The sequence below is a fragment of the Equus quagga genome, chromosome 5 (assembly GCF_021613505.1).
Source record: "Equus quagga isolate Etosha38 chromosome 5, UCLA_HA_Equagga_1.0, whole genome shotgun sequence".
NCBI lineage: Eukaryota > Metazoa > Chordata > Mammalia > Perissodactyla > Equidae > Equus > Equus quagga.
The window spans coordinates 34,807,369-34,831,606 of NC_060271.1; the positions used below are offsets into that span (position 1 = coordinate 34,807,369).

The 24,238-nt window shown below is 43.1% G+C and overlaps 1 protein-coding gene across 5 annotated transcripts in view; it reads left to right on the plus strand.

Moving 5' to 3' along the window:
* The window catches only part of UBR4 (ubiquitin protein ligase E3 component n-recognin 4), a 127,210-nt gene that overhangs the window by 28,273 nt on the left and 74,699 nt on the right, over positions 1–24,238 (plus strand). For all 5 annotated transcript variants that reach the window (XM_046661117.1, XM_046661119.1, XM_046661121.1 and 2 more), the window contains exons 19-48: positions 635–917; positions 1,561–1,696; positions 2,639–2,718; positions 3,235–3,363; positions 4,091–4,273; positions 4,423–4,545; positions 4,635–4,864; positions 6,310–6,431; positions 7,415–7,512; positions 8,491–8,648; positions 9,410–9,619; positions 10,371–10,472; positions 10,787–10,887; positions 11,135–11,333; positions 11,711–11,899; positions 12,327–12,390; positions 13,915–14,106; positions 14,653–14,723; positions 14,814–14,961; positions 15,386–15,613; positions 16,465–16,635; positions 17,763–17,945; positions 19,059–19,217; positions 19,550–19,702; positions 20,163–20,390; positions 20,706–20,863; positions 21,849–22,020; positions 22,282–22,483; positions 23,067–23,230; positions 23,673–23,889. In XM_046661117.1, coding sequence (XP_046517073.1) covers positions 635–917; positions 1,561–1,696; positions 2,639–2,718; positions 3,235–3,363; positions 4,091–4,273; positions 4,423–4,545; positions 4,635–4,864; positions 6,310–6,431; positions 7,415–7,512; positions 8,491–8,648; positions 9,410–9,619; positions 10,371–10,472; positions 10,787–10,887; positions 11,135–11,333; positions 11,711–11,899; positions 12,327–12,390; positions 13,915–14,106; positions 14,653–14,723; positions 14,814–14,961; positions 15,386–15,613; positions 16,465–16,635; positions 17,763–17,945; positions 19,059–19,217; positions 19,550–19,702; positions 20,163–20,390; positions 20,706–20,863; positions 21,849–22,020; positions 22,282–22,483; positions 23,067–23,230; positions 23,673–23,889 — 4,853 coding nt within the window. The remainder of the gene's footprint in view (positions 1–634; positions 918–1,560; positions 1,697–2,638; positions 2,719–3,234; positions 3,364–4,090; positions 4,274–4,422; positions 4,546–4,634; positions 4,865–6,309; positions 6,432–7,414; positions 7,513–8,490; positions 8,649–9,409; positions 9,620–10,370; positions 10,473–10,786; positions 10,888–11,134; positions 11,334–11,710; positions 11,900–12,326; positions 12,391–13,914; positions 14,107–14,652; positions 14,724–14,813; positions 14,962–15,385; positions 15,614–16,464; positions 16,636–17,762; positions 17,946–19,058; positions 19,218–19,549; positions 19,703–20,162; positions 20,391–20,705; positions 20,864–21,848; positions 22,021–22,281; positions 22,484–23,066; positions 23,231–23,672; positions 23,890–24,238) is intronic.

A 24,238-nucleotide genomic window follows, 5' to 3' on the forward strand; every position in this document is an offset into this window, starting at 1 on the left:
ATCTTGCAAAAAGGCCAGGAGGTGGAGGGTGGGATGTGGTGAGGGATATTAAAACACAAATCTCTTTCCTGATGGCCGAAGGCAGTGGTACAGTTGGCTACATTCGTTCCTTTTTTGCATAAAAGCTCTTCTGATAAGTTCTCTGAATAGTATAATTTCTTTTTTATTGCTTTTTAGTGCGTTGAGTTATTTTTAACTATAATCATGCAGTGATTTTGACCTGTCGTGTAAACTAAACTCTCAAAACAAGAATTAGACTGTAGAATCACAGTATAGGGGAAGTAATTGAGTTGTTTCTACCTGCTCAGGTTTATTAATTAAAAAAATAAAAGTCGCCTTTGGGGGAGCTTGCAGTTCCTTCCATTGTCAGAAATGGCAGGGTGGGTGTTAATACTACTGTGGCCACAGTTGACATTGCCTAAGGGTTCTTTGAAATGTTTCTGTGGCCGAATCTGGCTTTTTTGTAGCCAAGATTTAGTTTTTATCTTCTCTTTACATGCAGCTTTTTGTCTTCCTTAATTTATCTTAAAGCCTGGGTTTAAGAAGTTTAACTCTTCCAGCATGTGACATTGTAACTCTTGTGGGGTGTTCTGACCTTTTCCCACCAGACATATTCTCCTTTTCTCTGTGGTAGGTTTTTGTCGACAATGAAGCAGAATGCTCTGCAAGGGGTGGTGCCCAGTGAGACAGAAGATTTGAATATAGAACACCTGCAGTTACTCCTCCTCATTTTCCACAACTTCACTGAGAAAGGCCGGCGGGCCATACTGACCCTTTTTGTGCAGATCATCCAGGAGCTGAGTGCCAACATGGATGCCCAGATGCGCTCTGTGCCTCTCGTCCTCGCTCGCCTCCTTTTGATCTTTGATTATCTGCTTCATCAGTACTCCAAAGCCCCTGTGTATCTGTTTGAGCAGGTACAGATGAACGCATTCTTTTTGCTTTACTAGCTGTTACTGAGAGCGTTATTTTCTCAAGTTACCATGATCCAAACTGAAATGACCTACTCCCTTTAGGTTTTAGGTGTTCGTTGTGGTAGGTTTATGAGTAGCTTTAGGAAGACCACCAGGATTTGTGTATGTGCACTCACACTTTATGTTTACCCAGAAGCAATAAATGTAGATTTCTTGATTTGATGCATTTGTTAAAATTGGATTATAGGCTCCATTCACAGGTGTCCTCCTTTGCATGACCCTGCTTTGCCTGTGTCTAGCACAGTGCCCTGAGCAGCAGCCCTCAATGAGTATTTATTAGTGGTTGAATGATGGCCGAGTGGCAGATTTTATAGATCAGTAAATTCACTTGTTGTCGGGATCCAAAATAAGGATGGGAGGGTCATTTAAGATTATTATGGTTAGCATTTTGTAAAGTGTTTCCTTGAACACTATTCTATACTCCAGCAAAAAGATAACTCCTGAAAGAAGTGACAGAAAAATCTAAAATTTTATTTGGTTTGTGAGTTTCCCAAACTTTGATATACCAGTCTGTTATCATGCCTGGAGTGGGAAGCAGAACGGTGACTCTGTATCTTTCTTAATTTGAGTACTTGTGTTTTAAAAGGTGCAGCATAACCTGCTAAGTCCTCCTTTTGGGTGGGCAAGTGGATCTCAGGACAGCAATGGCCGCCGAGCTACCACCCTTCTCTATCATGGGTTCAAAGAAGTAGAAGAAAACTGGTCGAAGCATTTTTCATCAGGTCAGAAGGAAGATTTTCAATAAGAAACTGATTCTCATTGGTGGGATTGCAGTTAGAGCTTGGGGACTCCTCGAGGATCTTTGGTCATTTGGTTTAGTTTACTTCCTGTGGGTGGCACATACCTACGAATTCAAACCGTTTTCAGAAGTAGACTCTCACATATCCCACATCTATTTTAAAAACAAAAAACATTGAGATAAGAATTGGGAATGCTTGTGTCTGCCATGGAGTGTACTATATGGATTCCTGCCACTTTCAGTGATTAAATGTAAGTTTTCCTTAGCAGTGTGGTTGTAACCTATAGGCTGCATTTCCCTTTGGGTCATGGTGGTATACTGTTGGGAAGAGAATGGGAGCCATGACGTTCTCTCCAGTGGTTCTCATATTGCAGTTGTCCGTTCTTTTGGTGAGGTGCCTCTTGTGTTCATTTTCAGTGTATGTCTGCTATCTCATCCTGAGGACTTTTAGGTGTTGTGTATTTTGTGGAAACTTTCATTGAGCCCTAGTGTAATTTACTATCATTGGGATCTCTTCCTAGTTAATCTCTTTTACATTGGGGAGCCAGCATTTAAGTTTAATGCAGTCAGTTTAATGATACAATTTTGGTGGTTAACTTGATGATCGTAGATCACCTTAGTTAACTCCCAGAACAGTGGTTCTCAACTTGGGGTGATTGTACCCCCCACCCCCAAAGGAGACATTTGGTGCTGTCTGGATACATGTTTGGTTATCACAACTGGGAGAGTAGGAAAAGCCAGGATGGTGCTAAACATCCTGCAGAGCACAGGACAGGCTCCCACAGCAAAGAGTTACCTGGTGGAAAATGTCGGTGATGCCAAGGCTGGGAAACCCTGTTCCAAAGTGTTTTCTTAGATTTTACATTTTAGACTTATTACACAGAGTTGAGCATGAAACCATTCTTATTAGCACGTTGTTTTTCAGATGCTGTCCCACAACCCAGATTCTACTGTGTCCTGTCCCCAGAAGCTTCAGAGGATGATTTGAACCGACTTGATTCTGTGGTACCAGGAATTTTAAAACCCCATTTTACATGTGGGTCAGATAGTTTGCTCCAAAATCAGTCTCTGTCAGGGGGACAGGGAATGAACCACTTACTTTTTTACTGTAAGGAGGGAATTTGGTCTGTATTAGAATTTGAGCTTATTCTAAAGGGAAAATATTATTTTTGAGATTTGTTTCTGGGCCCCACTTTTGCTGTAGGGGATGTCCTTCCTAGTGTTTGACACCTCTGACACATTATTCCCGAAGACTGTTTCTGTTAGTATTTTCACATGCAGCTCTTTTAATGGACATAAACAGTTGCCTCATTCTAAAGCCTGCACTTGTGTGCTCACGGTAGCCCATGAACTGAGTGAGGTCCGTCATTGGGAATCTTGCTGCAGTGAGAAATTAATAACTATAATTTGAATGAACTGTTTTGTTAATCATGAGGTTAAGTGATGGTGTATGGGTATTAGGAAAAAGTTAATATTTAAAAAAATAAGAAAAAATGATTGTCTTTTTTTTCTTGATGTTAGGCGTGTGATGTTCTTTTCTCCAAGCTTGTCAAGTATGATGAGCTTTATACCGCACTCACATCCCTGCTTGCAGCTGGATCCCAGCTTGATACAGTCAGGAGAAAGGAAAACAAGAATGTAACAGCCCTGGTAAGACCATGGAAGCCTGGGCTCGTTATGAAGAGTTTGGGGTGTGTTTGATAATTGTGTAGCATTTCTACCAGAAATTTTCATCTGGAATCTAACCAGTGTATTAAATATCTGTTTGCAAAACTGACTGATACTTCAATATTTCTGTGTAGTTTGGGGGGTGATGTTCACCTTGGAGATAATTTTATCATTTTTGTATCTTTTTGTCAGCATTGAGAGAAATGTGAGTTTGAGAGTTAATGGCCACCTAAGTACTGTATCTCCTGTGAGGCTGTTTGATGCATGGTATTGAAAGCCTCACACTTGAGCTTTTTCTGTGGCCCCATGAATATCTCTGTACCTTTTAGAAGCCAAAATAGCAATTCAGGCCACAGAAAGGGCTGGCTGATTGTGGGCCTGCTGAGGAGAATGTCCTGCCCTCTTTTGGTTACTTGGTAAATTATTAGGGAGCCGGAGTTGTCTTAGAATAGCTTTTTTGGCCTGTGAAATGTCCAAAATAGGGAGTAAATTAGTTATTTGTGTGTTTTACCACTTTCTGCTTTATTGTTAGGAATATTCTCTAGAAAGAACTGGAGAGCAGACTTGAGAGCCAAATCTAAGTTGAAAATCAGGACTACACACAATTCTGCTTTAAAAGCTGTGTTTGGAACAGTTCCTACTGTTAGGGAGATCTTGAGGCAGTACCAAATGCTGCTACCTCTGTGACTGCTCTTTTTGCTTCTTCCAGGAGGCCTGCGCCCTTCAGTATTACTTCCTGATACTGTGGCGGATCCTGGGAATTTTGCCACCATCAAAGACTTACATGAACCAGCTGGCCATGAATGCACCTGAGATGAGTGAATGTGACATCTTACACACTCTGCGGTGGTCTTCCCGCCTCCGGATCAGCTCCTATGTCAACTGGATAAAGGTACCACAGTGTAACACAGAACTGGCTGCTGAGGGGTCTCTAAAGCCAACATGCTCTCTACTTCTGGGAACTTTTAAATTTAAGGGTAATGAAAGCTTTCCACTCTGTCTCTCTTGATCTCCTAAACCCTTTTCTTATTGTCCAAATAGGATCACCTTATCAAACAGGGAATGAAGGCTGAACATGCTGGTTCTCTCCTAGAACTGGCGTCCACCAAGTGCAGCTCGGTGAAGTACGACGTTGAAATTGTAGAGGAGTACTTTGCTCGACAGGTGTGTTAGTTTTGGATCCCTAATGACAGAACTTGGCTTCTGCCACAGCCTTTTGCCACAGCTAATTAATATCTTGGGTATTTTTAAAGATCTCGTCATTCTGTAGCATCGACTGTACCACCATCTTGCAACTCCATGAAATTCCCAGTCTTCAGTCCATCTACACCCTTGATGCTGCTATTTCGAAGGTCCAGGTCTCTTTGGATGAGCATTTTTCTAAGATGGCTGCCGAGACGGATCCTCATAAGTCATCTGAGATCACCAAGAACCTGCTTCCAGCCACGCTGCAGCTCATTGACACCTACGCATCATTCACCAGGTGTGACGGGCTGCCTGCCCAGGATGTCGGAAATGGGGAATTTAGATCCTTGAGTGGTTTACTTTCTTTAGGAGCCTGGAAATTCCTCAAACTGAACTTTGTAGTTCCAAGTACTGATCACTCTGCAGATCCTCAGGGACAGAATTTCACATTTTCTCCTTTTTATCAGCTTAGGTTTTTTGTTTTTCCTTTTTTTTTCCTTGGTATAATGTTTTCTTTTCTAATATGAAGGTGTGCCTGATGAGGGAATTTTCAGTAGTTCAGGAAGAGTCAACAAGAAGTTTAATTTCTATAAATCTTTAAATACTTTCTAGCATTTTGCTGTAGGATACAAAGAAAGATAATGTAATTTTTCCAAATACTGTCGTTTCTATTATTCATTAAGATGAAGCTGTTTAAGTGTTCTTTATTTCATGGTATGTAGTTGGAGAAAAAAAATTTCTTAGAGTATTTTGAAATCCAGATCCAGCCCTTTCTGTAGTAAACATTGCAAATTGCACACCCTGTAGACTATTGTTTGTTCTGCATGATTTATTTAGACATTTTAGATCATTTTCAGTGTATAAAAATTGAGAGTTTATTAACAAATCAAGATTTCTCGCTTTTTTTACATTGGAAGAACTGGCAAAACTAGGTCTGACTTCCCATATGACAGTAACATACCGGAGCTGAGGAGTGGCTCTCCCGTGTAGCTGCTCTCACTGGGCCCCTTCAAGCTCATTTACCTTATCTGGTCCCTATAGGATTTCACTGTTCAGCTCCTTTTCTGTGGGGCTTTTATGCTGAGAGGGACGTAGATCCTTGTAAAACTTGACTAACGTTTTTTGCGTGAATACCTTGCGGTAGAGAGAGGACTATTGCTTGAGTCAGAATTTTTGAACAAATATGAGCAATAAGCATAAATAACAAGTACGAGTGCTTGCTGCTTGCCAAGTACTTTTCTAGGTGCTGGGTGTATAGCAGTAGCAAAGCTGACCAAGTCATTGCCCTCCGTGAGCTTACAGGCCCTAATCTGACCCATTAGGCCAACGCTTTCTAAACTGAACTGTTCATAGATGTTTCTGGGCAAGTAAGTTTGGGAAGTGCTGGGTAAATAAAATTAAACAGTTTTAACAAAAAATACAGTACTTCTCAGATCCTTTAATATATATATTGCCAAACTTCTGAGGCGAGTGGGAGGAGGGTAATTAGAGTATTCAGTGTTTCTTAAACTCGTTTGTCCTGGAATTGTGTTTTGAGAGCATTTCAGAGGATGAGATATTCTTTGGGAAACAGTTACCCATTGGAATTTTTATGAGACCAGACAGGGGCAGGTACACTCGACTACATTTAACAGATTAGGAAACTGAGATACAGGTTTTTCAATTTGTCTAGGGTTAGTTTCTGCTAACTGTGATGGGAGTAGATTGCTTTAGCTTTCACATATCCTCCTACTTTTTCTTCAGAGCGTACTTGCTACAGAACTTTAATGAAGATGGATCCACTGAAAAACCTTCCCAGGAGAAATTGCATGGCTTTGCTGCTGTTTTGGCTATTGGCTCCAGCAGATGCAAGGCGAACACCCTGGGTAAGTGAGTGGGCTTTTGAATAATACTGTCACTGCTGGTACACTAGTATTCGCGCTGCTCTCCCTCTCTACCTGTCTACTGGCATTTACCATTTATCGGAACCTTTCTGTGTGTCACACATTGACATAGATCTGTCTTGATCTTCACAATAATCCTGTGAGGTACGTGTTGTTGTTATCCCCTTTCAGTCATTAGGAAACTGAGGCTTAGAGAACTTCTCTTTGCCCCAAATCGTACATCTTGCAAGTGCTGGAGCTGGGATCCAAACCCAGATCATTTGGTTCTGAAGCATTAGACTATTTTGCTTTGTTCTACTTTTCATTTATAGAGATTAGGAAGACTAGCAAGCCACTGCTTCGTGCTTGGGAAAGCCTCTTCCCATGTGAGGAGTATCTGTAGAACTTTAGGATGGGGAGTCACAAGGACTTGAGCAGGATCGGAGCTAAGTGCAATAGTCATCCTTTAAAAGTTATAGCCATTTATGTTTTCCTGAATATCAAGCTTTAAATCCCCTTTCAGTGTTCAGATATTCTCACTTTTAGAAATTAAATTCCACCACTTCACTGAATGCTGTTATTAAGGTGCCTTAATGATCCCTGCCGTCAAGATTTGTCTTAAGGAGAAAAGAGATTAAAGTGCTACCTATTGATAGAAGGTGTCACAGATGTTTGAGTGCATTTAGCCTGACGTGTAATGACTTGCCTTCACTTTGCATCTTGTTTTCAGTTGTCTTCTTGACTTGTAAGATTAGAAAGTGAATATAATGGGAAATGAAAACCTTACAATTCAGATTGTTAGCTTTTAAGCAATTAGCTAGTTCTTGGATATAGTACTGCTATTGAAATATCCATCTAAGCTATTTTAGTAATTATTTTGACACCCTGGGCTGTGGTGTTTCTTTCTGCATTTTGGCTTGGCTTTTAAAATGCTGTGTGTCAGTCTTTCTCTTGTTCTGATTCCTTGCCCTTTCTGTCACCTCCAGGTCCAGCACTGGTTCAGAATTTACCATCATCAGTGCAAGCTGTTTGTGAATCCTGGAATAACATCAATACTAATGAGTTTCCCAACATTGGCTCCTGGGTGAGTGTCTGTTCCAGGAGTAGAAATATGGAGCACTAGCCATTCTGTGTTCTCTTCTTGTTCTTTTGGCTTAAACCAGCTGCCAAGAGATCTTTGTATGTTGCAGTAGTATTTGCTGTAGCTAAATCAATAGTCAATGCCTTGAATTACCCAAATGGTACCCATGCGATCCTTTTGCTAAGAGGACTGTGTTACTGTGTACAGGATAACTACTTTATTACTATGAGCCTCAGTTTCTTCATTTGTTAAATACTGGGGTGTGAAGATTAAGTATATTAAATGTAAAGTGCTTAGCACATTATCTGGCACATAAATTCTCAGTAAATGTTAACTCTTTCCTTTCCTTTTTAGGTTATCTGTCAGGAATGTGCTCTTTTTGTCATAATTTTATGGGGTAGCTTTTAGGTTCTTAGAAGACTCTTGAGTCTTCTGTCAGTTTCCTTCATCTGTGTGTGCTCTACTCAGATTACCTCTCTTAAATTATTCTGTTATTACAGTTCTTTGGAAAAGCCAAGTATTAGAATCTTGTCGTCCCTACTTTGTAATTGTAACCTCTGTTTACATCACCTGGAGCTGTAGTATAGGGATAATTAAGATATTTGTAAGGAAAGCCAGATACGTCGTAAAATCAAGATCCTTCTCAGTTCTTAGAGACAAATAACAATAGTTTTAATGTGAAATATAGTATATTCTAATTATTTGAAAAGTGGTATTTGGTATCCTAATCGTATACCAACTAAATTTTAACTAACTTCTTAAATTTTAACTGTGTACTAACTAAAATCTGTTAAGTGCTTCCGTCCCTCCACCCCGTATCCCTTCACACGGTGAGTAATAGCGTACGCTGAGCACAGCCATTGCCTGTAAGCCTCAGTGGGGTCTTATTTTATGTCAGCTTGGTTTCTTGTTTTCCGTCTGGGCATTTCGTCCTGGGCAGATAGATGGTCTGTCCATTCACGTCTGTTTTGCTTCCGTCAGCGCAATGCCTTTGCCAATGACACTATCCCTTCGGAGAGTTACATCAGTGCTGTGCAGGCCGCTCACCTCGGGACCCTCTGTGGCCAAAGTCTGCCTCTGGCTGCGTCCCTGAAGCACACGCTCCTCTCACTGGTCAGGCTGACTGGAGATCTTATTGTGTGAGTACCTACTGCCCAGCCCTGAGTGTCCTCTACACTTGTCTCCTGTCATAGCTAAATGAAGACACTGGGGCTATCTGATAATGCTTTTCTTGCATGTTTCCATAGCAAAGAGAGCCTGTTGCTTTCGAGTACAGTATGAGCGTTTATGTAGAATGGTTTTTAACTTATCTGAAGGACAGCAGAGTAATTCTTCCTCTCTGTGTAGTATTTTTCAGAAAAGGCATGCTGGCTTTAAATCATATTGTGATTTAGAGGTGCTTTGGGTTTAATTTTTAAGGTGACAGTAATGTATTTGAAGTCACATTTCTCCAGAATCATTGCTGGAGTTAGATGCTGCCGTTGTGGGGACTAGGGCAAGCCGGTAGAGGGACTATTTTGTCTTTGTGTACATAGGTCATGGGTAAAGTCCTACATCACCTTACCTTAAAAGCAATCCAGATTCCTGGCAGTTCTAGAAAAGTTGTCTGGGATGGGTTATTAGCTTAGGTTTCAGTTAATTTTCTGAATATTATAAAATACATTTTATATGATTAATGTTTTAATAAGACTTTTCACATGGAGGTGATTTTTGCTTCTGATATAATAATGAAAAAGTAGAATTTGAGTTGTATGGTTACCCCCATGTAAAACAACCATTAAGGGGAAAAAAACTGGAATAAAAGCCTTTCCCCTCAATAAGTGATTGAATTACCCTGTCCTGTCCTTACAGCTTTTGGAGGAGTATTTTCACTAACTTGGTTCCATTTTCTTTGCTGAAGTTGGTCCGATGAGATGAACCCGCCACAGGTAATTCGGACCCTGCTTCCCCTTCTTTTGGACTCAAGCACTGAGAGTGTTGCTGAGATCAGTAGCAACTCACTGGAGCGCATCCTGGGCCCTGCAGAGTCTGATGAGTTCTTGGCTCGTGTTTATGAGAAGCTGATCACTGGTTGTTACAACATTCTGGCCAATCATGCAGATCCCAATAGGTGAGCCTGATTGAGGAGAACGGTCAGTAAGCTTCCTGTGACCTCCTGCTACTTACTCTCAATGAAACGTACCACCAGCGGCTTCTTTATGTCCTTAATTAATAGCTTATTATTGTGCCTTTTAATAGAAAGTTCTGTACTTGTGTGCATTTCCTGTTCTTGTGGACATGCACGAAAGGTGACTTAGAATACTCTTTTGTGATTAATTCTTAGGAATAAACATTAACAAAATGTTCAGATTTGGAAACTTTAAGTAATTCAACAGGTGCTTATCAAGTGCTGTACTAGATGTGATGAAGTGTACAAAGGGGCTTGATAAAACGTATGATGTTTTTGTAGCCGCGCTTCTGAGATGAGTGGTCTGTGGAATTAGGTGGTCTCATAGCACTGTTTGACCTTGATAGTTTAGGCCATGTTGAGATAGGTGAACCGGAAAGAACAGCGGAGTAAGTTGCAGTCTTACCCCACTGAGAACTGGACAAATAAAGGTTCCAAGTATTGGGATTTCCTTTTTTTGTTGTTGAGGAGTCCAGGTTTTTGTCAAGGGCTCCTGCTTTCCTCTTCTATCCTCCCTCTCTCCTTTCCTTCCATCTTTCTTTCGTGCCAGGCTTTATGCTAAGCTTTCTCAAAACGAAATTGAATAGTGCCCTCAGGTTTAGTCATAAATGAACTGTGTATTTTTAGAAATCAGTATTAGGAGGACATTAAACCACCTTATTTCTGGTAGTTAATTTTTCTTTTTGATCCTTAGTGGACTAGATGAATCCATCTTGGAGGAATGTCTCCAGTATTTGGAAAAACAACTGGAAAGCAGCCAGGCTCGTAAAGCTATGGAGGAATTTTTCTCTGACAGGTGAGCTGTATTTTGTTTTATTCAGTGAACGGTTTTGAATGCCTCAAAGCAACGAGCTATTTATGTTGACTTAGGTGTTCTTTCTCAGGGAATACTTAAGACCTACTTAGGTGTTTGTACCTCAAGGAGGACTTAGGTTAGTTGCTGACTCCTGGAGGTTATTGATGAGGGGTTGATTCCATGAACACCTAGTGTTGTTGATTCACAAATGACCAGTTCCCTTAGAGGAGATGAGATTGTGAAGAAATAGAAACGGGTGCCTTTTATGTGAGGCTTAATGTGATTCTTTCATTTTTTCCCCTCCTGCCTCCCAGTGGAGAACTTGTGCAGATCATGATGGCAACAGCCAATGAGAACCTCTCTGCTAAATTCTGTAACCGAGTTTTGAAATTCTTCACCAAACTCTTCCAGCTGAGTGAGTGACAGCTTTTAGTAATCTTCTTACGGGAACTTTGATGTCCGGCTAATACTGTGCATATCTTCTGCCCGAGTATAACTGCAGCATGAAAATGCTAACAAGTGGAGAGAATCCCTAAGAGAAAGTTTGGAGAAAGTTGAAAACTTGCTTGAAGGCTTTCCCCCTTTCCTGGCTCTCAGTTTGCACCTCCCTTCCTTCCTCCCAACCCTCCGCCACTGACCTTAGCCTCTTGGTCTGTCCCCAGCTGAGAAGAGCCCTAACCCGAGCCTTCTGCATCTTTGTGGCTCTCTGGCACAGCTGGCCTGTGTGGAGCCGGTGCGTCTCCAGGCCTGGCTCACCCGCATGACTACATCTCCCCCCAAAGATTCTGATCAGCTGGATGTGATTCAGGAGAACCGGCAGCTCTTACAGTTACTGACCACGTACATTGTTCGGGAAAACAGGTAGAGCAGCTGCATTTATGTCACATGTCTCTAACCATCCCACAAATATGCTGAGAACATTTGCAGCTATCTTTCCTTCAGGCATCGGTCATTAGCATTCAGCAATTCCATAACTGCCTCTTGACAGACTCAAGGAATCTAGTAGAGCTCCTTGATTTTTCCCATGGAAAAACTTTTGCCATGCCTTGGCCTGTCAGTTGTAACATGGGTGGATATTTTGTGCTCCAGTAGCCCAGGTCCAAAACTAGGCTTAGTATATATAGTCCTGTATTTAATGCTTGATTTTAAACTTCTTTTAATTACTCTTACAAATTTAAAAGTACGCAGAGTCAGATTCCTGTTGATTACTTACCAATTTGCTATTTCTTTTCTACCAGTCAAGTTGGGGAAGGTGTGTGTGCTGTGCTTCTGGGCACCCTGATCCCTATGGCAACAGAGATGCTGGCCAACGGTGATGGGACTGGTTTCCCTGAACTCATGGTTGTGATGGCCACTCTGGCCAGTGCAGGTCAAGGTGCTGGCCATCTTCAGCTTCATAATGCTGCTGTGGACTGGTTGAGTAGATGGTAAGATGATGAAATTGGAGGAGTCCATCTGTAGGTTACAACATTGCTCTTAGAGAAAAGGGGGATAATTAATTGCAGGTTATTTTCTTTGTAGTTTAGAGTGAATGTAGAAGAAACGTGAATCTCTGCCTTTTTATTGGAGATTGAAGGAGTAGCCAATAACTCTGTTCGCTTTAGACTTGATCATCATTATTTTCTTAGTAGGGTTTTCTGTTCATTGTTCCTAAGAGAAGTCTTGGGGAAAGTGTACCAAGTGTCAATGGTAAGACCAGAGCACCCCAAACCTCTGGGTACCTAAATAGTTTTCTAAGAAGGCCTTTGCTTCTCTTTCTCCACAAATTGATGCAGAATTCATGAAGATGCTTCCTTTCTTTGGTTCCCTAGATGATTTTATGCCCCCCCCCCCCCCTTTTTTTCTTTGGGACAGCAAGAAATACCTGTCACAGAAGAATGTGGTTGAAAAACTGAATGCCAATGTAATGCATGGAAAGGTAAGAGAAGTGAGGAGTGGCGACAGTCAGGGAGTGAGGGTTCTTACCTTTGTGGTCAGGTGGAGGGCTCTCCTTCTCACTGGCTTCTGTCCCTGGCTGGCCTCCGGAGGATAAAGGCCTACGATCCCAAAGGCCTAGAAGTGTGTAATTGCGAACTGCATGCCCTCAGGCCTCTTCTGGGTGGCAAGAAGTGATAGGAAGGAAATATTCTGGGAAGGAAATATTCTGGTAAGCAAATATCCAGCAGAATCCTTTTTAAAACATAGTGAATTCCTGCTATTTTTAGATACTGGTATGCTATGGAAAATTCTCCCCTGCCTCTGCAGGGGAGCTTTGCTCTCTGAGCAGGTGCTATATGGGGTTACAGACTACCTTCTCAGCTCCAGTCCAGATGGTAGAATTGTTTACTTTACCTGAAGTTTCAGGTCACTGTGTTGAGAAAAAAGGGTTTGAAACTGACAAGAGATCTTGCATTCAGGCATTTTTTCCCCCTACCCAACTCGTAAACCTGACAAAGGTGGCTAACAGCAGATAACTGGTCTCTGAGACCCACCACAGCCCCCTGTTTCTCCCTTCTTTCTTGCTAATCTTTATCCTTTCAGCACTCAGCTGTCAGAGTGCAGAGTGAAGGAACTTAGCGATCTGAGGCTTTGATGCCAGACTGTTGGGTTTTTAAGGCAAGCATGAACTGCCTGCAGTAGTTTGCTGGAAAATTTTTCACTTGATCTCTGAAGCTATTCTGCTCTGCTGCAGTAATTTAAAACCCAATAATTTAAATGTCTTTCACTACAGGTTAAAAAAAATGCTAATCGTAGAAAGTATGTCAGTGAGAGCCTATTCATACTTCTAATCTAGTCTTTTTTTAAATTGAGATATAATTGACATATTAGTTTCACATGTACAACATGATGATTCAATGTTTGTATATATCGTAAAATGGTCACCACAGTAATTCTAGTTAAGATCCATCATCAAACATAGTTACAAATTTTCTTTTTAATGTTGAGGACTTCTAAGCTCTACTCTCTTAGCAGCTTTCAAATATGCAATATAATATTAGCTGTATTGAATGTAATGTTGTACATTCCATCTCATGGCTTATTTATTTTATAACTGGAAGTTTGTACCTTTTGACCCCATTTATCCATTTCATCCACTCCTCCCACCGCCTCTCTCTGGCAACCACTAGTCTATTATCTATCAATCTAGTTTTTTCTTGAATGATTTTTGTCTCTATTTTCACTCTATTTTCCTGGGTTGAATTTTTTTACTTCATTTTACAGAGTTTTATGAAAAGTTATCTTTGTGCTTAAGAATGAGTGAATCACACTAATTCAGTACAATTTATTGACTGGCTACATGCAGTCATAGTGCTAAGAGCTGAAGAAATAGATAATTCAAATGTTTTTCTTTTCTGCTTTTATACCATCCCTCTGATCTTGAGCTTTATTGAGAAAACAGTTTATGTAGTAATCAAATACAGAGATCTAAAACTTTCTGTGGTATGGTGGTCTTCTTTTGTAGCATGTGATGGTCCTGGAGTGCACATGCCATATTATGTCTTACTTGGCTGATGTCACCAATGCCCTGAGCCAGAGTAATGGTCAGGGCCCAAGTCACCTCTCGGTGGATGGGGAAGAGCGGGCCATTGAGGTGGACTCAGACTGGGTGGAGGAGTTGGCAGTGGAAGAGGAAGATTCCCAGGCTGAGGACTCAGTAAGTACCAAGTACCCACCAGGGTAACCGTGCAAGGTAGTGGCTGGCTGGCATTTGCCTGGCTCACACTAACAAGCCTTTGGCTCTCTTTTCTAGCTCCTGTGAGCTTCAAAACTCTTCCCAGTCCTTGTTGCTTTCTCCCAGCTTGCAGGACTAATGCCAGACTGACTATTCCAGACCTGCAGGGCAAACTGTAGGGATCTAATTTCCAGGGGAAAGGGCTATTTAGTAAGCACGTGCCTTCCAGAGTCACTTGTCCTGTGATCTGTCAGTTTTCGCATCCAAGATGGAGTTTAAGGGATGAGTTCTTCATGAGGATGGTATGAGCTCCCTTACAGAGAAAGCATGAGATTAATTTTTTTCTTAACCACAAAACCTTAAGGTCTGACCTGAACTTGCAGCACGTTTATAGCCTACAGGCTCTTTCCAATTGGAGCAGGTTTCTACTGGTCATTTATGAGTTGATTACTTTCAATAGGGTATGTTTTTGTGGGTGCCTGTGTGGAAGGATATATTTTTGATTAAAAAGACTTATTATCTTTGAAGGATGAAGATTCTCTTTGCAATAAACTCTGCACTTTTACTATTACTCAGAAAGAATTCATGAACCAGCATTGGTAAGAGGAGTTCTTCCTTTCTGGTGAGAGTTTGCTGGACCTTGATTGTTGAGACTTCTGGGCTCATTTGCTGGTTCTTGTTCTTCGTAGGTACCACTGTCACACCTGCAAAATGGTTGATGGGGTGGGTGTTTGCACAGTTTGTGCCAAGGTGTGCCATAAGGATCATGAAATTTCTTATGCCAAGTATGGATCCTTCTTCTGTGACTGTGGAGCCAAGGAAGATGGCAGCTGTTTGGTGAGAGATTGGGGCATCTGCTAGACTATACAGGGTGACTTGTTAGTGACATGGGAATGCTTAAACCAAACCAAAAATTCCCATGTCACCTTCATAGTGGCTTGGGTCTAGGAGTAAGTTCTCTGGTTCTATCACTGAGCACTTCACTTAGAATGTTAGAACTTTTGGGGTCCTTAGCGGTCTTGTAGATTTTTTCTGAGACTTGCCCACAATATCAGATGTTATAATCAAGATCTGTTTCTGTGAGTGAGTAAAGTATTAGCTCTTAGATGAATACCATGAAGATCAGAGTTCAGGCTTCTGGATATCATTTAAATGGTTAGCCAATTTCTCCTTTGGGTCAGATTTTCCTCCAAGATCTTAGGCAATAGTTCATCCATGCTTGTGACAAGAGCTTAGGGCCTCTCATGTTTTCTGTCTCTAGGCACTGGTGAAGCGAACTCCTAGCAGTGGCATGAGCTCCACCGTGAAGGAGTCAGCATTTCAGAGTGAACCCAGGGTTTCAGAGAGTCTGGTGCGCCACACCAGCACCTCTCCAGCTGACAAGGCCAAAGTCACCATCAGCGATGGAAAGGTTGCTGACGAAGAGAAGCCCAAGAAGAGCAGCCTCTGCCGCACAGTGGAGGGCTGCCGGGAGGAGCTGCAGAACCAGGTAGGGCTCTGATGGTGCCTAGCAGGGTGGGCAGAGCGCAGAGCCTGGTGGGTGGTTCAGGAGCAAACGGTGCACAAGGCTGGGACAGGGCCTGGAGACATACTGCACCATGGGGTAGTCTCTGGGAAGGTCGCTGGACACCACCTCCTAGACACAGCTTCTAAAGGCTCCTAAGCCACTAACGGAAGCACAGGTTCACTTCCAAATCCCACAACGGCGGAGACCCGGGGTTTCTGCAACCCAGAGGCAGCCTTGCAGCAGGATGGCCCTGCCTTGCAGCTCCACTGGTGGAACTTAGAGTTGTTGTCTCCTTTCTCTGTCACTCATTTTCATAGTGTGGAAACAAATAGTGTGTGTTGTCAGTTATACCTTGTAGGGAAGAATTATGACTGAGGAGTATTATGGGGGGTTTGTGGGAGAGTAAATTTGAGTTGTGTAATACTCTAGAGCACTCTTTTTTGGCGAAGGTTCCTCATCTGAAGCACAGAATACAGAAGATGATTCCAGTGATGATTTTCTGAGTTTTCCCAAGGATGGTACATAACTAGAGCTGTGGTAGATGGCTAGGAGAGAGGTTAACTAATTATATGTGGTGGGTGCATTTAAGCATTTGGTATCTATGTGGGACTCCTGCTTTAGGAAGCTCGCTCTAGGGTTAGTAGCACAATAGCATATTGACTGGAGTCAAATTCAGTATTACAGAGAGAATGAGATGATGGCTAGATTATCGAATCGGAAGTGAGGAAACTGGATTCTGGATTCTGAAGGTAGTTACTGGCAAAATTATTACGATGCGTATGACCCATTATTTGTCTTTTTTTTTTCCACGTGTGTATTTGGATTTTTCTCAGGCCAATTTCTCCTTCGCTCCTCTCGTGTTAGACATGCTCAATTTCCTCATGGACGCCATTCAGACCAACTTTCAGCAGGCTTCAGCTGTGGGGAGCAGCAGCCGGGCTCAGCAAGCCCTCCGTGAGCTGCACACAGTGGACAAGGTGGTTGAGATGACAGACCAGCTCATGGTGAGTGTGTCAGGGTCAGGAAGTTGGGTGGGTGTAGGAACCAGCGGATTTACTGAGATGCCCAGGTGTGCTTGATACTCTGAGGAATGTCCGGAGAACCGTCAATCCCTGGCTGTCCAGAACTTATCTTAGATGCCATCTAAGCCATCTTGACAGCCAGTGTGCAAATCGGCATATGAAGTGTATCTTCAAAAGAAGGAATGCAGAGGCCATTTAGAACAACCCAGTGACTGTCCCCTCTTTTCAGTTCATATAAATGTATGAACCCTTGAGATGTGAGGAACAACATTTGAGGGCAATTGGAATAGTTAGAAATTTCTTCTGTGTATAAAATAGAAAAGCTCCTCACTGTGTCTTCTCTCCTGAGGCTCATCTGACTTGCAGAAATAAAGCTTGTCCTCTTTGGCTGACGGCCCTTTAGGTAGCTTTTCTTTATTTCTTCATGTAACATGGCTTATAAGTCATAAGTCATTATCCGCTTCAAAACCTGCTGCGCAGCACTGAATATAGGATTCCTGGCGTGGCCGGCCTGGCCTCTCCAGCAGTGCTGTACAGGAGTGGAAAGTAAAGTGTTGGCCCTTCTGAAGGGAAGTATAAGAATGAGTGAGGCACGTGTGTATCTCAGAGGGTGACTGTTTTTAAGGGAAAAATAACTCACTTGGAGCTACACACACAGACATACTCTGGTATTTTATTAAAAATCAGTCAGTTTTAGAGCAGTAGTTTTTAGACTTTTAGATATTAAAGATGAAGCGAAAAAAAACATTGGGGTATTGGTGTTGGTGATCCAGACAGTTGCTGACTTAATTCTACCAGGTTAAATGGATGAAAAAAAATTCCTTCCATCATCAGCATCATTTGATTTTAAAAAAGGGCATTTTAACATTTTTTAAAAGGCAGTACTTTGTATTAATTAAATTTAACTTTGTGAAACATTCTCTTCATTGTTCTTATTGGCCTGAGAGTAACTTGGACAAATTTTACTCAACTGTCCGTGGATGAGATGTTGGAATCCATTGCTTTTGAGTGACTAAGTTGTGCCATATCTCAGGCATACGAATAGTGTATGAATCCACTTGATCTTTGCTGCCTTCTTACTGCCTGCTCTCTCTGCCCCCGTTTGCCAGGTCCCCACCTTGGGCTCCCAGGAAGGTGCCTTTGAGAACGTTCGGATGAATTACAGTGGAGACCAGGGCCAGACTATCCGGCAGCTGATCAGTGCCCATGTGCTCCGGCGGGTGGCTATGTGTGTGCTCTCCTCCCCTCATGGGCGCCGCCAGCATTTGGCTGTCAGCCATGAGAAGGGCAAGGTGGGTTCTCCTGTTCCTTCCTACTCATTTTAGGTCATGTTTGCCTTAGTGCAAAGCAAAACAGATGACTGTGCTCTGATTGGCTCTCTGGGGAAGTCTGATTCCAAGAGTGCTTTAGGGACAGATCAATGAGCTTTTCTACTCAAACCCCTGAGTTATCTCATTAGACCTAGCATCACTATGACCAGAACAGAGACCGTTTCTAATTAGTGAATTCCCACTCAAAACATATCTTTCAAGGGGCCAGCCCAGTGGCATAGTGGTTGGATTCATACACTCTGCTTCAGTGGCCTGGGTTACATGGGTTCAGATCCCGGGCGTGGACCTACGCACTGCTCACCAAGCCATGCTGTGGTGGCATCCCACATACAAAATAGAGGAAGACTGGCACAGATGTTAGCTCAGGGCCAATCTTCCTCACCAAAAAAAGAGAAAAAACCACCCATATCCTTCAAGCTTCCAGGGAAGGGTAATGACTAAGAGTTTTTCTAGGACAACATAGCTCCCAGTCTTGGCCCAGTTTGGTAACTCTGGAGTGCACAGCTGAGAGATAAAAGTCTGCATGGAAAGACTCGGTGTTCTGTATTTAGTTCTTCCCTGGCCTCCCAGCCCTCTAAGTACACAGGAAAGTTTGTGTCATTTTGTAGAACCAGTGGAAGTTGGAAGGGTGGTGGGTAGCTTAACGCCTGCTTTTCTGTATTCTGGCTTCTTCATCACCACTAAAGTTGTCTTAACTTTAAGTGAAAAGCAAACTAGAGATATGCATAGTCCTTAAAACAGCTCAAAAATACTTTGAAAAACATTTTCATAGAAAACTAGAAAGAACAATAGTACATAGGAGTTGTGGAATGATTTTTATGAACTGATTATACAAAGAGCAGTTGGTTTCGTTTCTCATCTGTTTTGTCCTCACTGGAAGAAGGAAACGGAAGGTGTTCCATATCTTTGAACCAGGAGAAATAGAGGCTGATACTGGTCTAGGATTTTCCCGAGAGACTTATCCACAAACAAATGGCTGTGAACTAGTATCCCTGGTGAAGGCACTTTTGTTACTGCTCCGTGTTCTCTCAGAGCACTGGCGTTAAGAATAAATTGGTAATTGTTCCTTTGCAGATCACCGTTCTGCAGCTTTCTGCACTCTTGAAGCAAGCAGATTCCAGCAAAAGGAAGTTGACTCTGACCCGCCTGGCTTCCGCCCCCGTCCCCTTTACGGTGTTGAGCCTCACTGGGAATCCCTGCAAGGAGGACTACCTTGCCGTTTGTGGGCTGAAGGTGAGGCTTGGTCCAGGTTTGATTACCTTGAGCTGCAGATCCTGCTCACCTTCTCTTTCAGCACCACTTTCTCTCGTTCACTGTTGAGATTAAAACTTAAAAGTCATTGGAATGGAAAAGAAATCTTTCTCTAACTTTCTTCCAGATCTTCCACATTTCTCTTGTATTGGAAATAATCTTTGCATGTTCTTGAAACCTGAATATCTGAAGTCTGAATGCCCTCTCAAGGCAGGGAATATTAGGAAAGAAAAAGGAAACTTTAGAACTCTGAGATGAGTCCACCTACTTTCCAAATCATCTTTTAACCGTTCTGTTCCTTCAACCACGGCTAGGACTGCCACGTGCTGACCTTCAGTAGCTCGGGCTCTGTTTCCGATCACTTGGTGTTGCACCCCCAGTTGGCAACGGGGAACTTCATCATCAAAGCCGTGTGGTTACCTGGTTCACAGACTGAGTTAGCGATTGTTACTGCAGACTTTGTCAAGGTACCGTTACAGCTCTTTGATGATGTGATCCTAGAATGGTTTTGCTTTTAAATCCGGAATGTCTGATGTTCGTTGTGTGCTAGCTTCTCCCAGAAATTAAAAATAAAAAAATCCTAACATTTTGTCGCCTTTTGTCATGTTGCTGAGTAGGAGCTTCCTGTGTGTAGGCAATATGAAACTGATTCTGGTTCTACCCCCACTGGACCAAGTGCACAGCCATTACTGTACTTGTTACAGAATTTGTTGATGTGTATCTCTCCCCTGCTTGTTCTTTGAGAGAGAGTAAAAAGATAGTTGATTCATTTTTGTGTGCTCAGTGCCTGACATCTAGAGATGCCTGTTGACTGGGGATGAATGCCTGTTCCTCACCAATTGCAGCTTTTTGGGTTTACAAGGCTAATTTGGGGGATAAGACTGAAATAGATCTCCTTTATTTCACCTTTTTCCTTCCATCCTACAGATTTATGACCTGTCCGTTGATGCCTTGAGTCCAACTTTCTACTTTCTCCTGCCAAGCTCAAAAATAAGAGATGTTACCTTCCTTTTCAACGAGGAGGGAAAGAACATCATTGTGATAATGTCTTCGGCTGGGTACATCTATACTCAGCTCATGGAAGAGGCCAGCAGTGCCCAGCAGGGGCCCTTCTATGTCACTAACGTACTGGAAATCAACCACGAGGACCTGAAGGTTAGAGCTAATGTTGCTCTTCCTTCTATTCCAGATTTCATTTGCTCAGCATCTCTTTTGTTGTTGTTTTCTTCTTTTTTTCTTTTTGCTTCTAATTTTTTACCTAATAGCAAAAACTCTTGTTCTTTAGGACTAAACTGATTCAACTTGAAGTTCCTTTGTTCTCTTGGTATTTTAAAGATTTACTCACAGGGATCTCATGCTTAGAGTATGAGAGCCCATAACCTTGATTTAAAGCTAGTAACGAGCAAAACTGGAAGCTGGCACCACGGCAACGTGAGAAGTTAAGGCAAATGTTGTGATTTGTCCTGACAGGACAGTAACAGCCAGGTGGCAGGTGGAGGGGTCTCTGTCTACTACTCCCACGTGCTGCAGATGCTCTTCTTCAGCTATTGTCAAGGCAGATCGTTTGCAGCCACCATCAGCAGGACGACTCTGGAGGTGCTGCAGCTCTTCTCCATCAACATCAAAAGGTGAGAATGAGCACTTCCTGTTCCACTTCCACAATGCCCACTCCAGCAGGAGCTCTCCACCCCTGCCGAGTACTGGCATCTGTTAGGAGTCTGGTGAAACTGGCTTTTCTCCAGTCATCCTCTCCCTGCCCTGCTAGGTGTCTTTAAAATCAAGTGTTGGCAGGTTGGGCTGTCTACGTGGTTTGTCCCCCACCATGGAGAGACATCAAGCTGTAAGAGGTAGTTTGGGGGGGGCCACTGCCACTCAGAAGGAAAAGCTCTAGTCAAGGCGGCAAACCTGATTTTAATGTGATTACTGAGTTTTGAGAAGTTCGAGGAGTAAGTTTCTCCTAGACATTCGTGCTGCCAAAATGCCCTTTAAGTCCCTCTCCTGGGGGGATTTATCAGTAAATAGAGCATGCTGCCAGTAGTGGGGGCACGGTTGGGGGTGGAGGAGGTACCGGCTTCCATCAGGTTTCTACATAATAGAGGTGTGTGTGAGGTGTAGTAAGTGTTTTATTTAGGGAGGAGGAAGAAGAGGTTTATGGTTTCTTCCCATCTTATCTACTGTTGAAGAGCCATCGCAGCATTTTCTCTCTAACCTCTGTTTTGTGAATTACCTGGTTTAGGATTCAGTAAAATGGGTAACGTTCAGATATGACTTGATGTGCTTAGAGATTCTTAATAGGACACTGGGTCATCAGCCTTCGGCAGTTCCATGGCCCTATGCAGTTAAAACCTCTAGACATATAGGGCCACTTGTTCCCTCAGACAGTGGAAGCTACCAGTGGACATCCTAAACCAGGACTCCTGCCAGGGGCACACATCAGGGTATAGGGGAGTATATATATAGCTCTGAATAAAACTGAGACTTATGGATAAGTCGAGTTCCAGGACAAATACGTTGCTCTGGGAGTCAAGTATTTAGTGAGGATGGCCTTTAGGTCAAGAAAAACACTAGTAGATCGTGATTGACACCCTAACTGGCCAGTTTTGTTGTTTGCAGTTCCAATGGTGGCAGTAAGACGTCTCCTGCCCTTTGCCAGTGGTCTGAGGTGATGAACCACCCTGGCTTGGTGTGTTGTGTCCAGCAAACTACAGGTGTGCCGCTGGTGGTTATGGTGAAACCAGACACTTTTCTTATCCAAGAGATTAAGACTCTCCCTGCTAAAGCAAAGGTCAGTGCCAGAATCCCCCATCACCTGAATAGACGGTAACCTGCTCTAGTTTTGTATTTGTATATTATGTCACTTTCTTAGTTCTTTCAATGGAGGCCTGTAAAAGAATTTTGGTGCATTTTCTCCTAGATTCCTTTTCTTTGCCACCCTTCTGTACCCCACATCTGACCATGAAACCAGTTGCTTCCCTGCATCTTTTCGTCTGTAGATTCTGATGTGAAGGTGCGGAAACTACCACCCTCCTGTCTCCCCTCCTCCTAGATCCAAGACATGGTTGCCATTAGGCACACAGCATGCAATGAGCAGCAGCGGACAACGATGATCTTGTTGTGTGAGGATGGCAGCCTACGCATTTACATGGCCAATGTGGAGAACACCTCCTACTGGCTTCAGCCATCTCTGCAGCCCAGCAGTGTCATCAGCATAATGAAGCCTGTTCGAAAGCGCAAAACAGCTACCATCAGTAAGGCTCCTCCAAAGACCCGTGGGGGAGGGGAATCGGCAGTCTTCTAGATGTTGACTCAGAATAGACTCTTGTAAATATCCGTGAGGAAGTGGTGACTGTCCTCTTTGCATGTTTTATAAAGGTAGAGATAATGTACTAGCTAATTTCCCTAAAGCAGAGTCAGTGTTCCTCAGGCCACCAGTGTTCTGTGTGGCTTTTAGAGACACGTCATACAAATGACAAGCACCCATTGGCTCCCTAGTTCAGGTCCGCAGTTCTTAGGTGCCCAGTAAAGAATTATCTCTTGGACCTTGTTTGAAGCTATGAGAGAGCCTATTGTTATTAACTGTACCCCACACCAACATCAGATTTCTTTGTCCTGCTAGGTCATGTTGTGGTTAGGGATAATGACTGTTGGACAGCTAACCACGTGTAGGCATGAGTATGATGCAAAGATTATAATCCAGAGTTTGCCTAGAGAGATTGGTGTGTGTGAGTGTGGGCGCAGTCTGGGAGGGGTCTTTACCTGTGGTGTGGGTGCAGAGGTGGTAGACAGTATACTTGCTGATGCTCTCTGACAACCTGGTGCTGCTCTCCACAGCAACCCGCACATCTAGCCAGGTGACCTTCCCCATTGACTTCTTTGAACACAACCAGCAGCTGACAGATGTGGAGTTTGGTGGTAATGACCTCCTGCAGGTCTACAATGCACAACAGATAAAGCACCGGCTGAATTCCACTGGCATGTATGTGGCCAACACCAAGGTGAGGACTGGAGTAGGCTGGGTCCTTCCCTGGGTAGAAGGACTCATACACAGTAGGGTTTAAGAACACGTCTCCTTTCAGCATGCAAGTACGAAGTATATACTCACAGTCACTAAGCCTGATTGTAGCTAAGTGGTCCTTGGGATAAATGAATATTTTCACTTTTATGCAGGAAGGCTTCCATTCTAATGTTACCAGCAGGGTTACTGTGCAGAAGGCAGCAGGAGGGGGTTAATACTGGGGAGAGAGAAGCCTGAAATTGAGGGGCGTCTACCCCCTGCCTCTATTTTCCTGTCCTTGGAAGTAAGGAAGTCCTTATTCGGGAGTTAACAGGATAAAGGTCTTGTCTGGGATCCCATACTGAGTCACTGTCAGGAAGTATTACAGGTGTGCAAGGAAGAGCTCATACTCATTTTCTGATGTGTGCCTTCACTTCCTACAGCCCGGTGGCTTCACCATTGAGATTACTAACAACAACAGCACTATGGTGATGACAGGCATGCGGATCCAGATTGGGACCCAGGCAATTGAACGGGCCCCATCTTATATTGAGATCTTTGGGAGGACTATGCAGCTTAACCTGAGTCGCTCACGCTGGTTTGACTTCCCCTTCACCAGAGAAGAAGCCCTGCAGGCTGATAAGAAACTGAACCTCTTCAGTGAGTCACCGGCCCCTGGCACTGACTGTATCCTTCTCATTATGACTGCTGACTTGGGAGCCACTTCTCTGTGGCTCTCCAGTGTTCTGGAACCCTCTCCTCTACTGATACTTCTGTGTTCTTTGCCATCATGCCACTGTGAGCTTCATTTGAGATGTAAATGAGGCAAGGTGACAGGAAGGGGATCCACTGGAGAATGGGAGGGGTAAAGCTAGGGTAAACCTCTGCTTCAGTGTTCACTTCTGCAGGGCTGGGTCAGCCTTGCTGATGGGGCTGCCTGCATGTTCAGGCAAAGAGGCAGCAAGAATAGCATGTGAAATCTCAAGGCTTTCTTAAAGCGCAGGGGAGG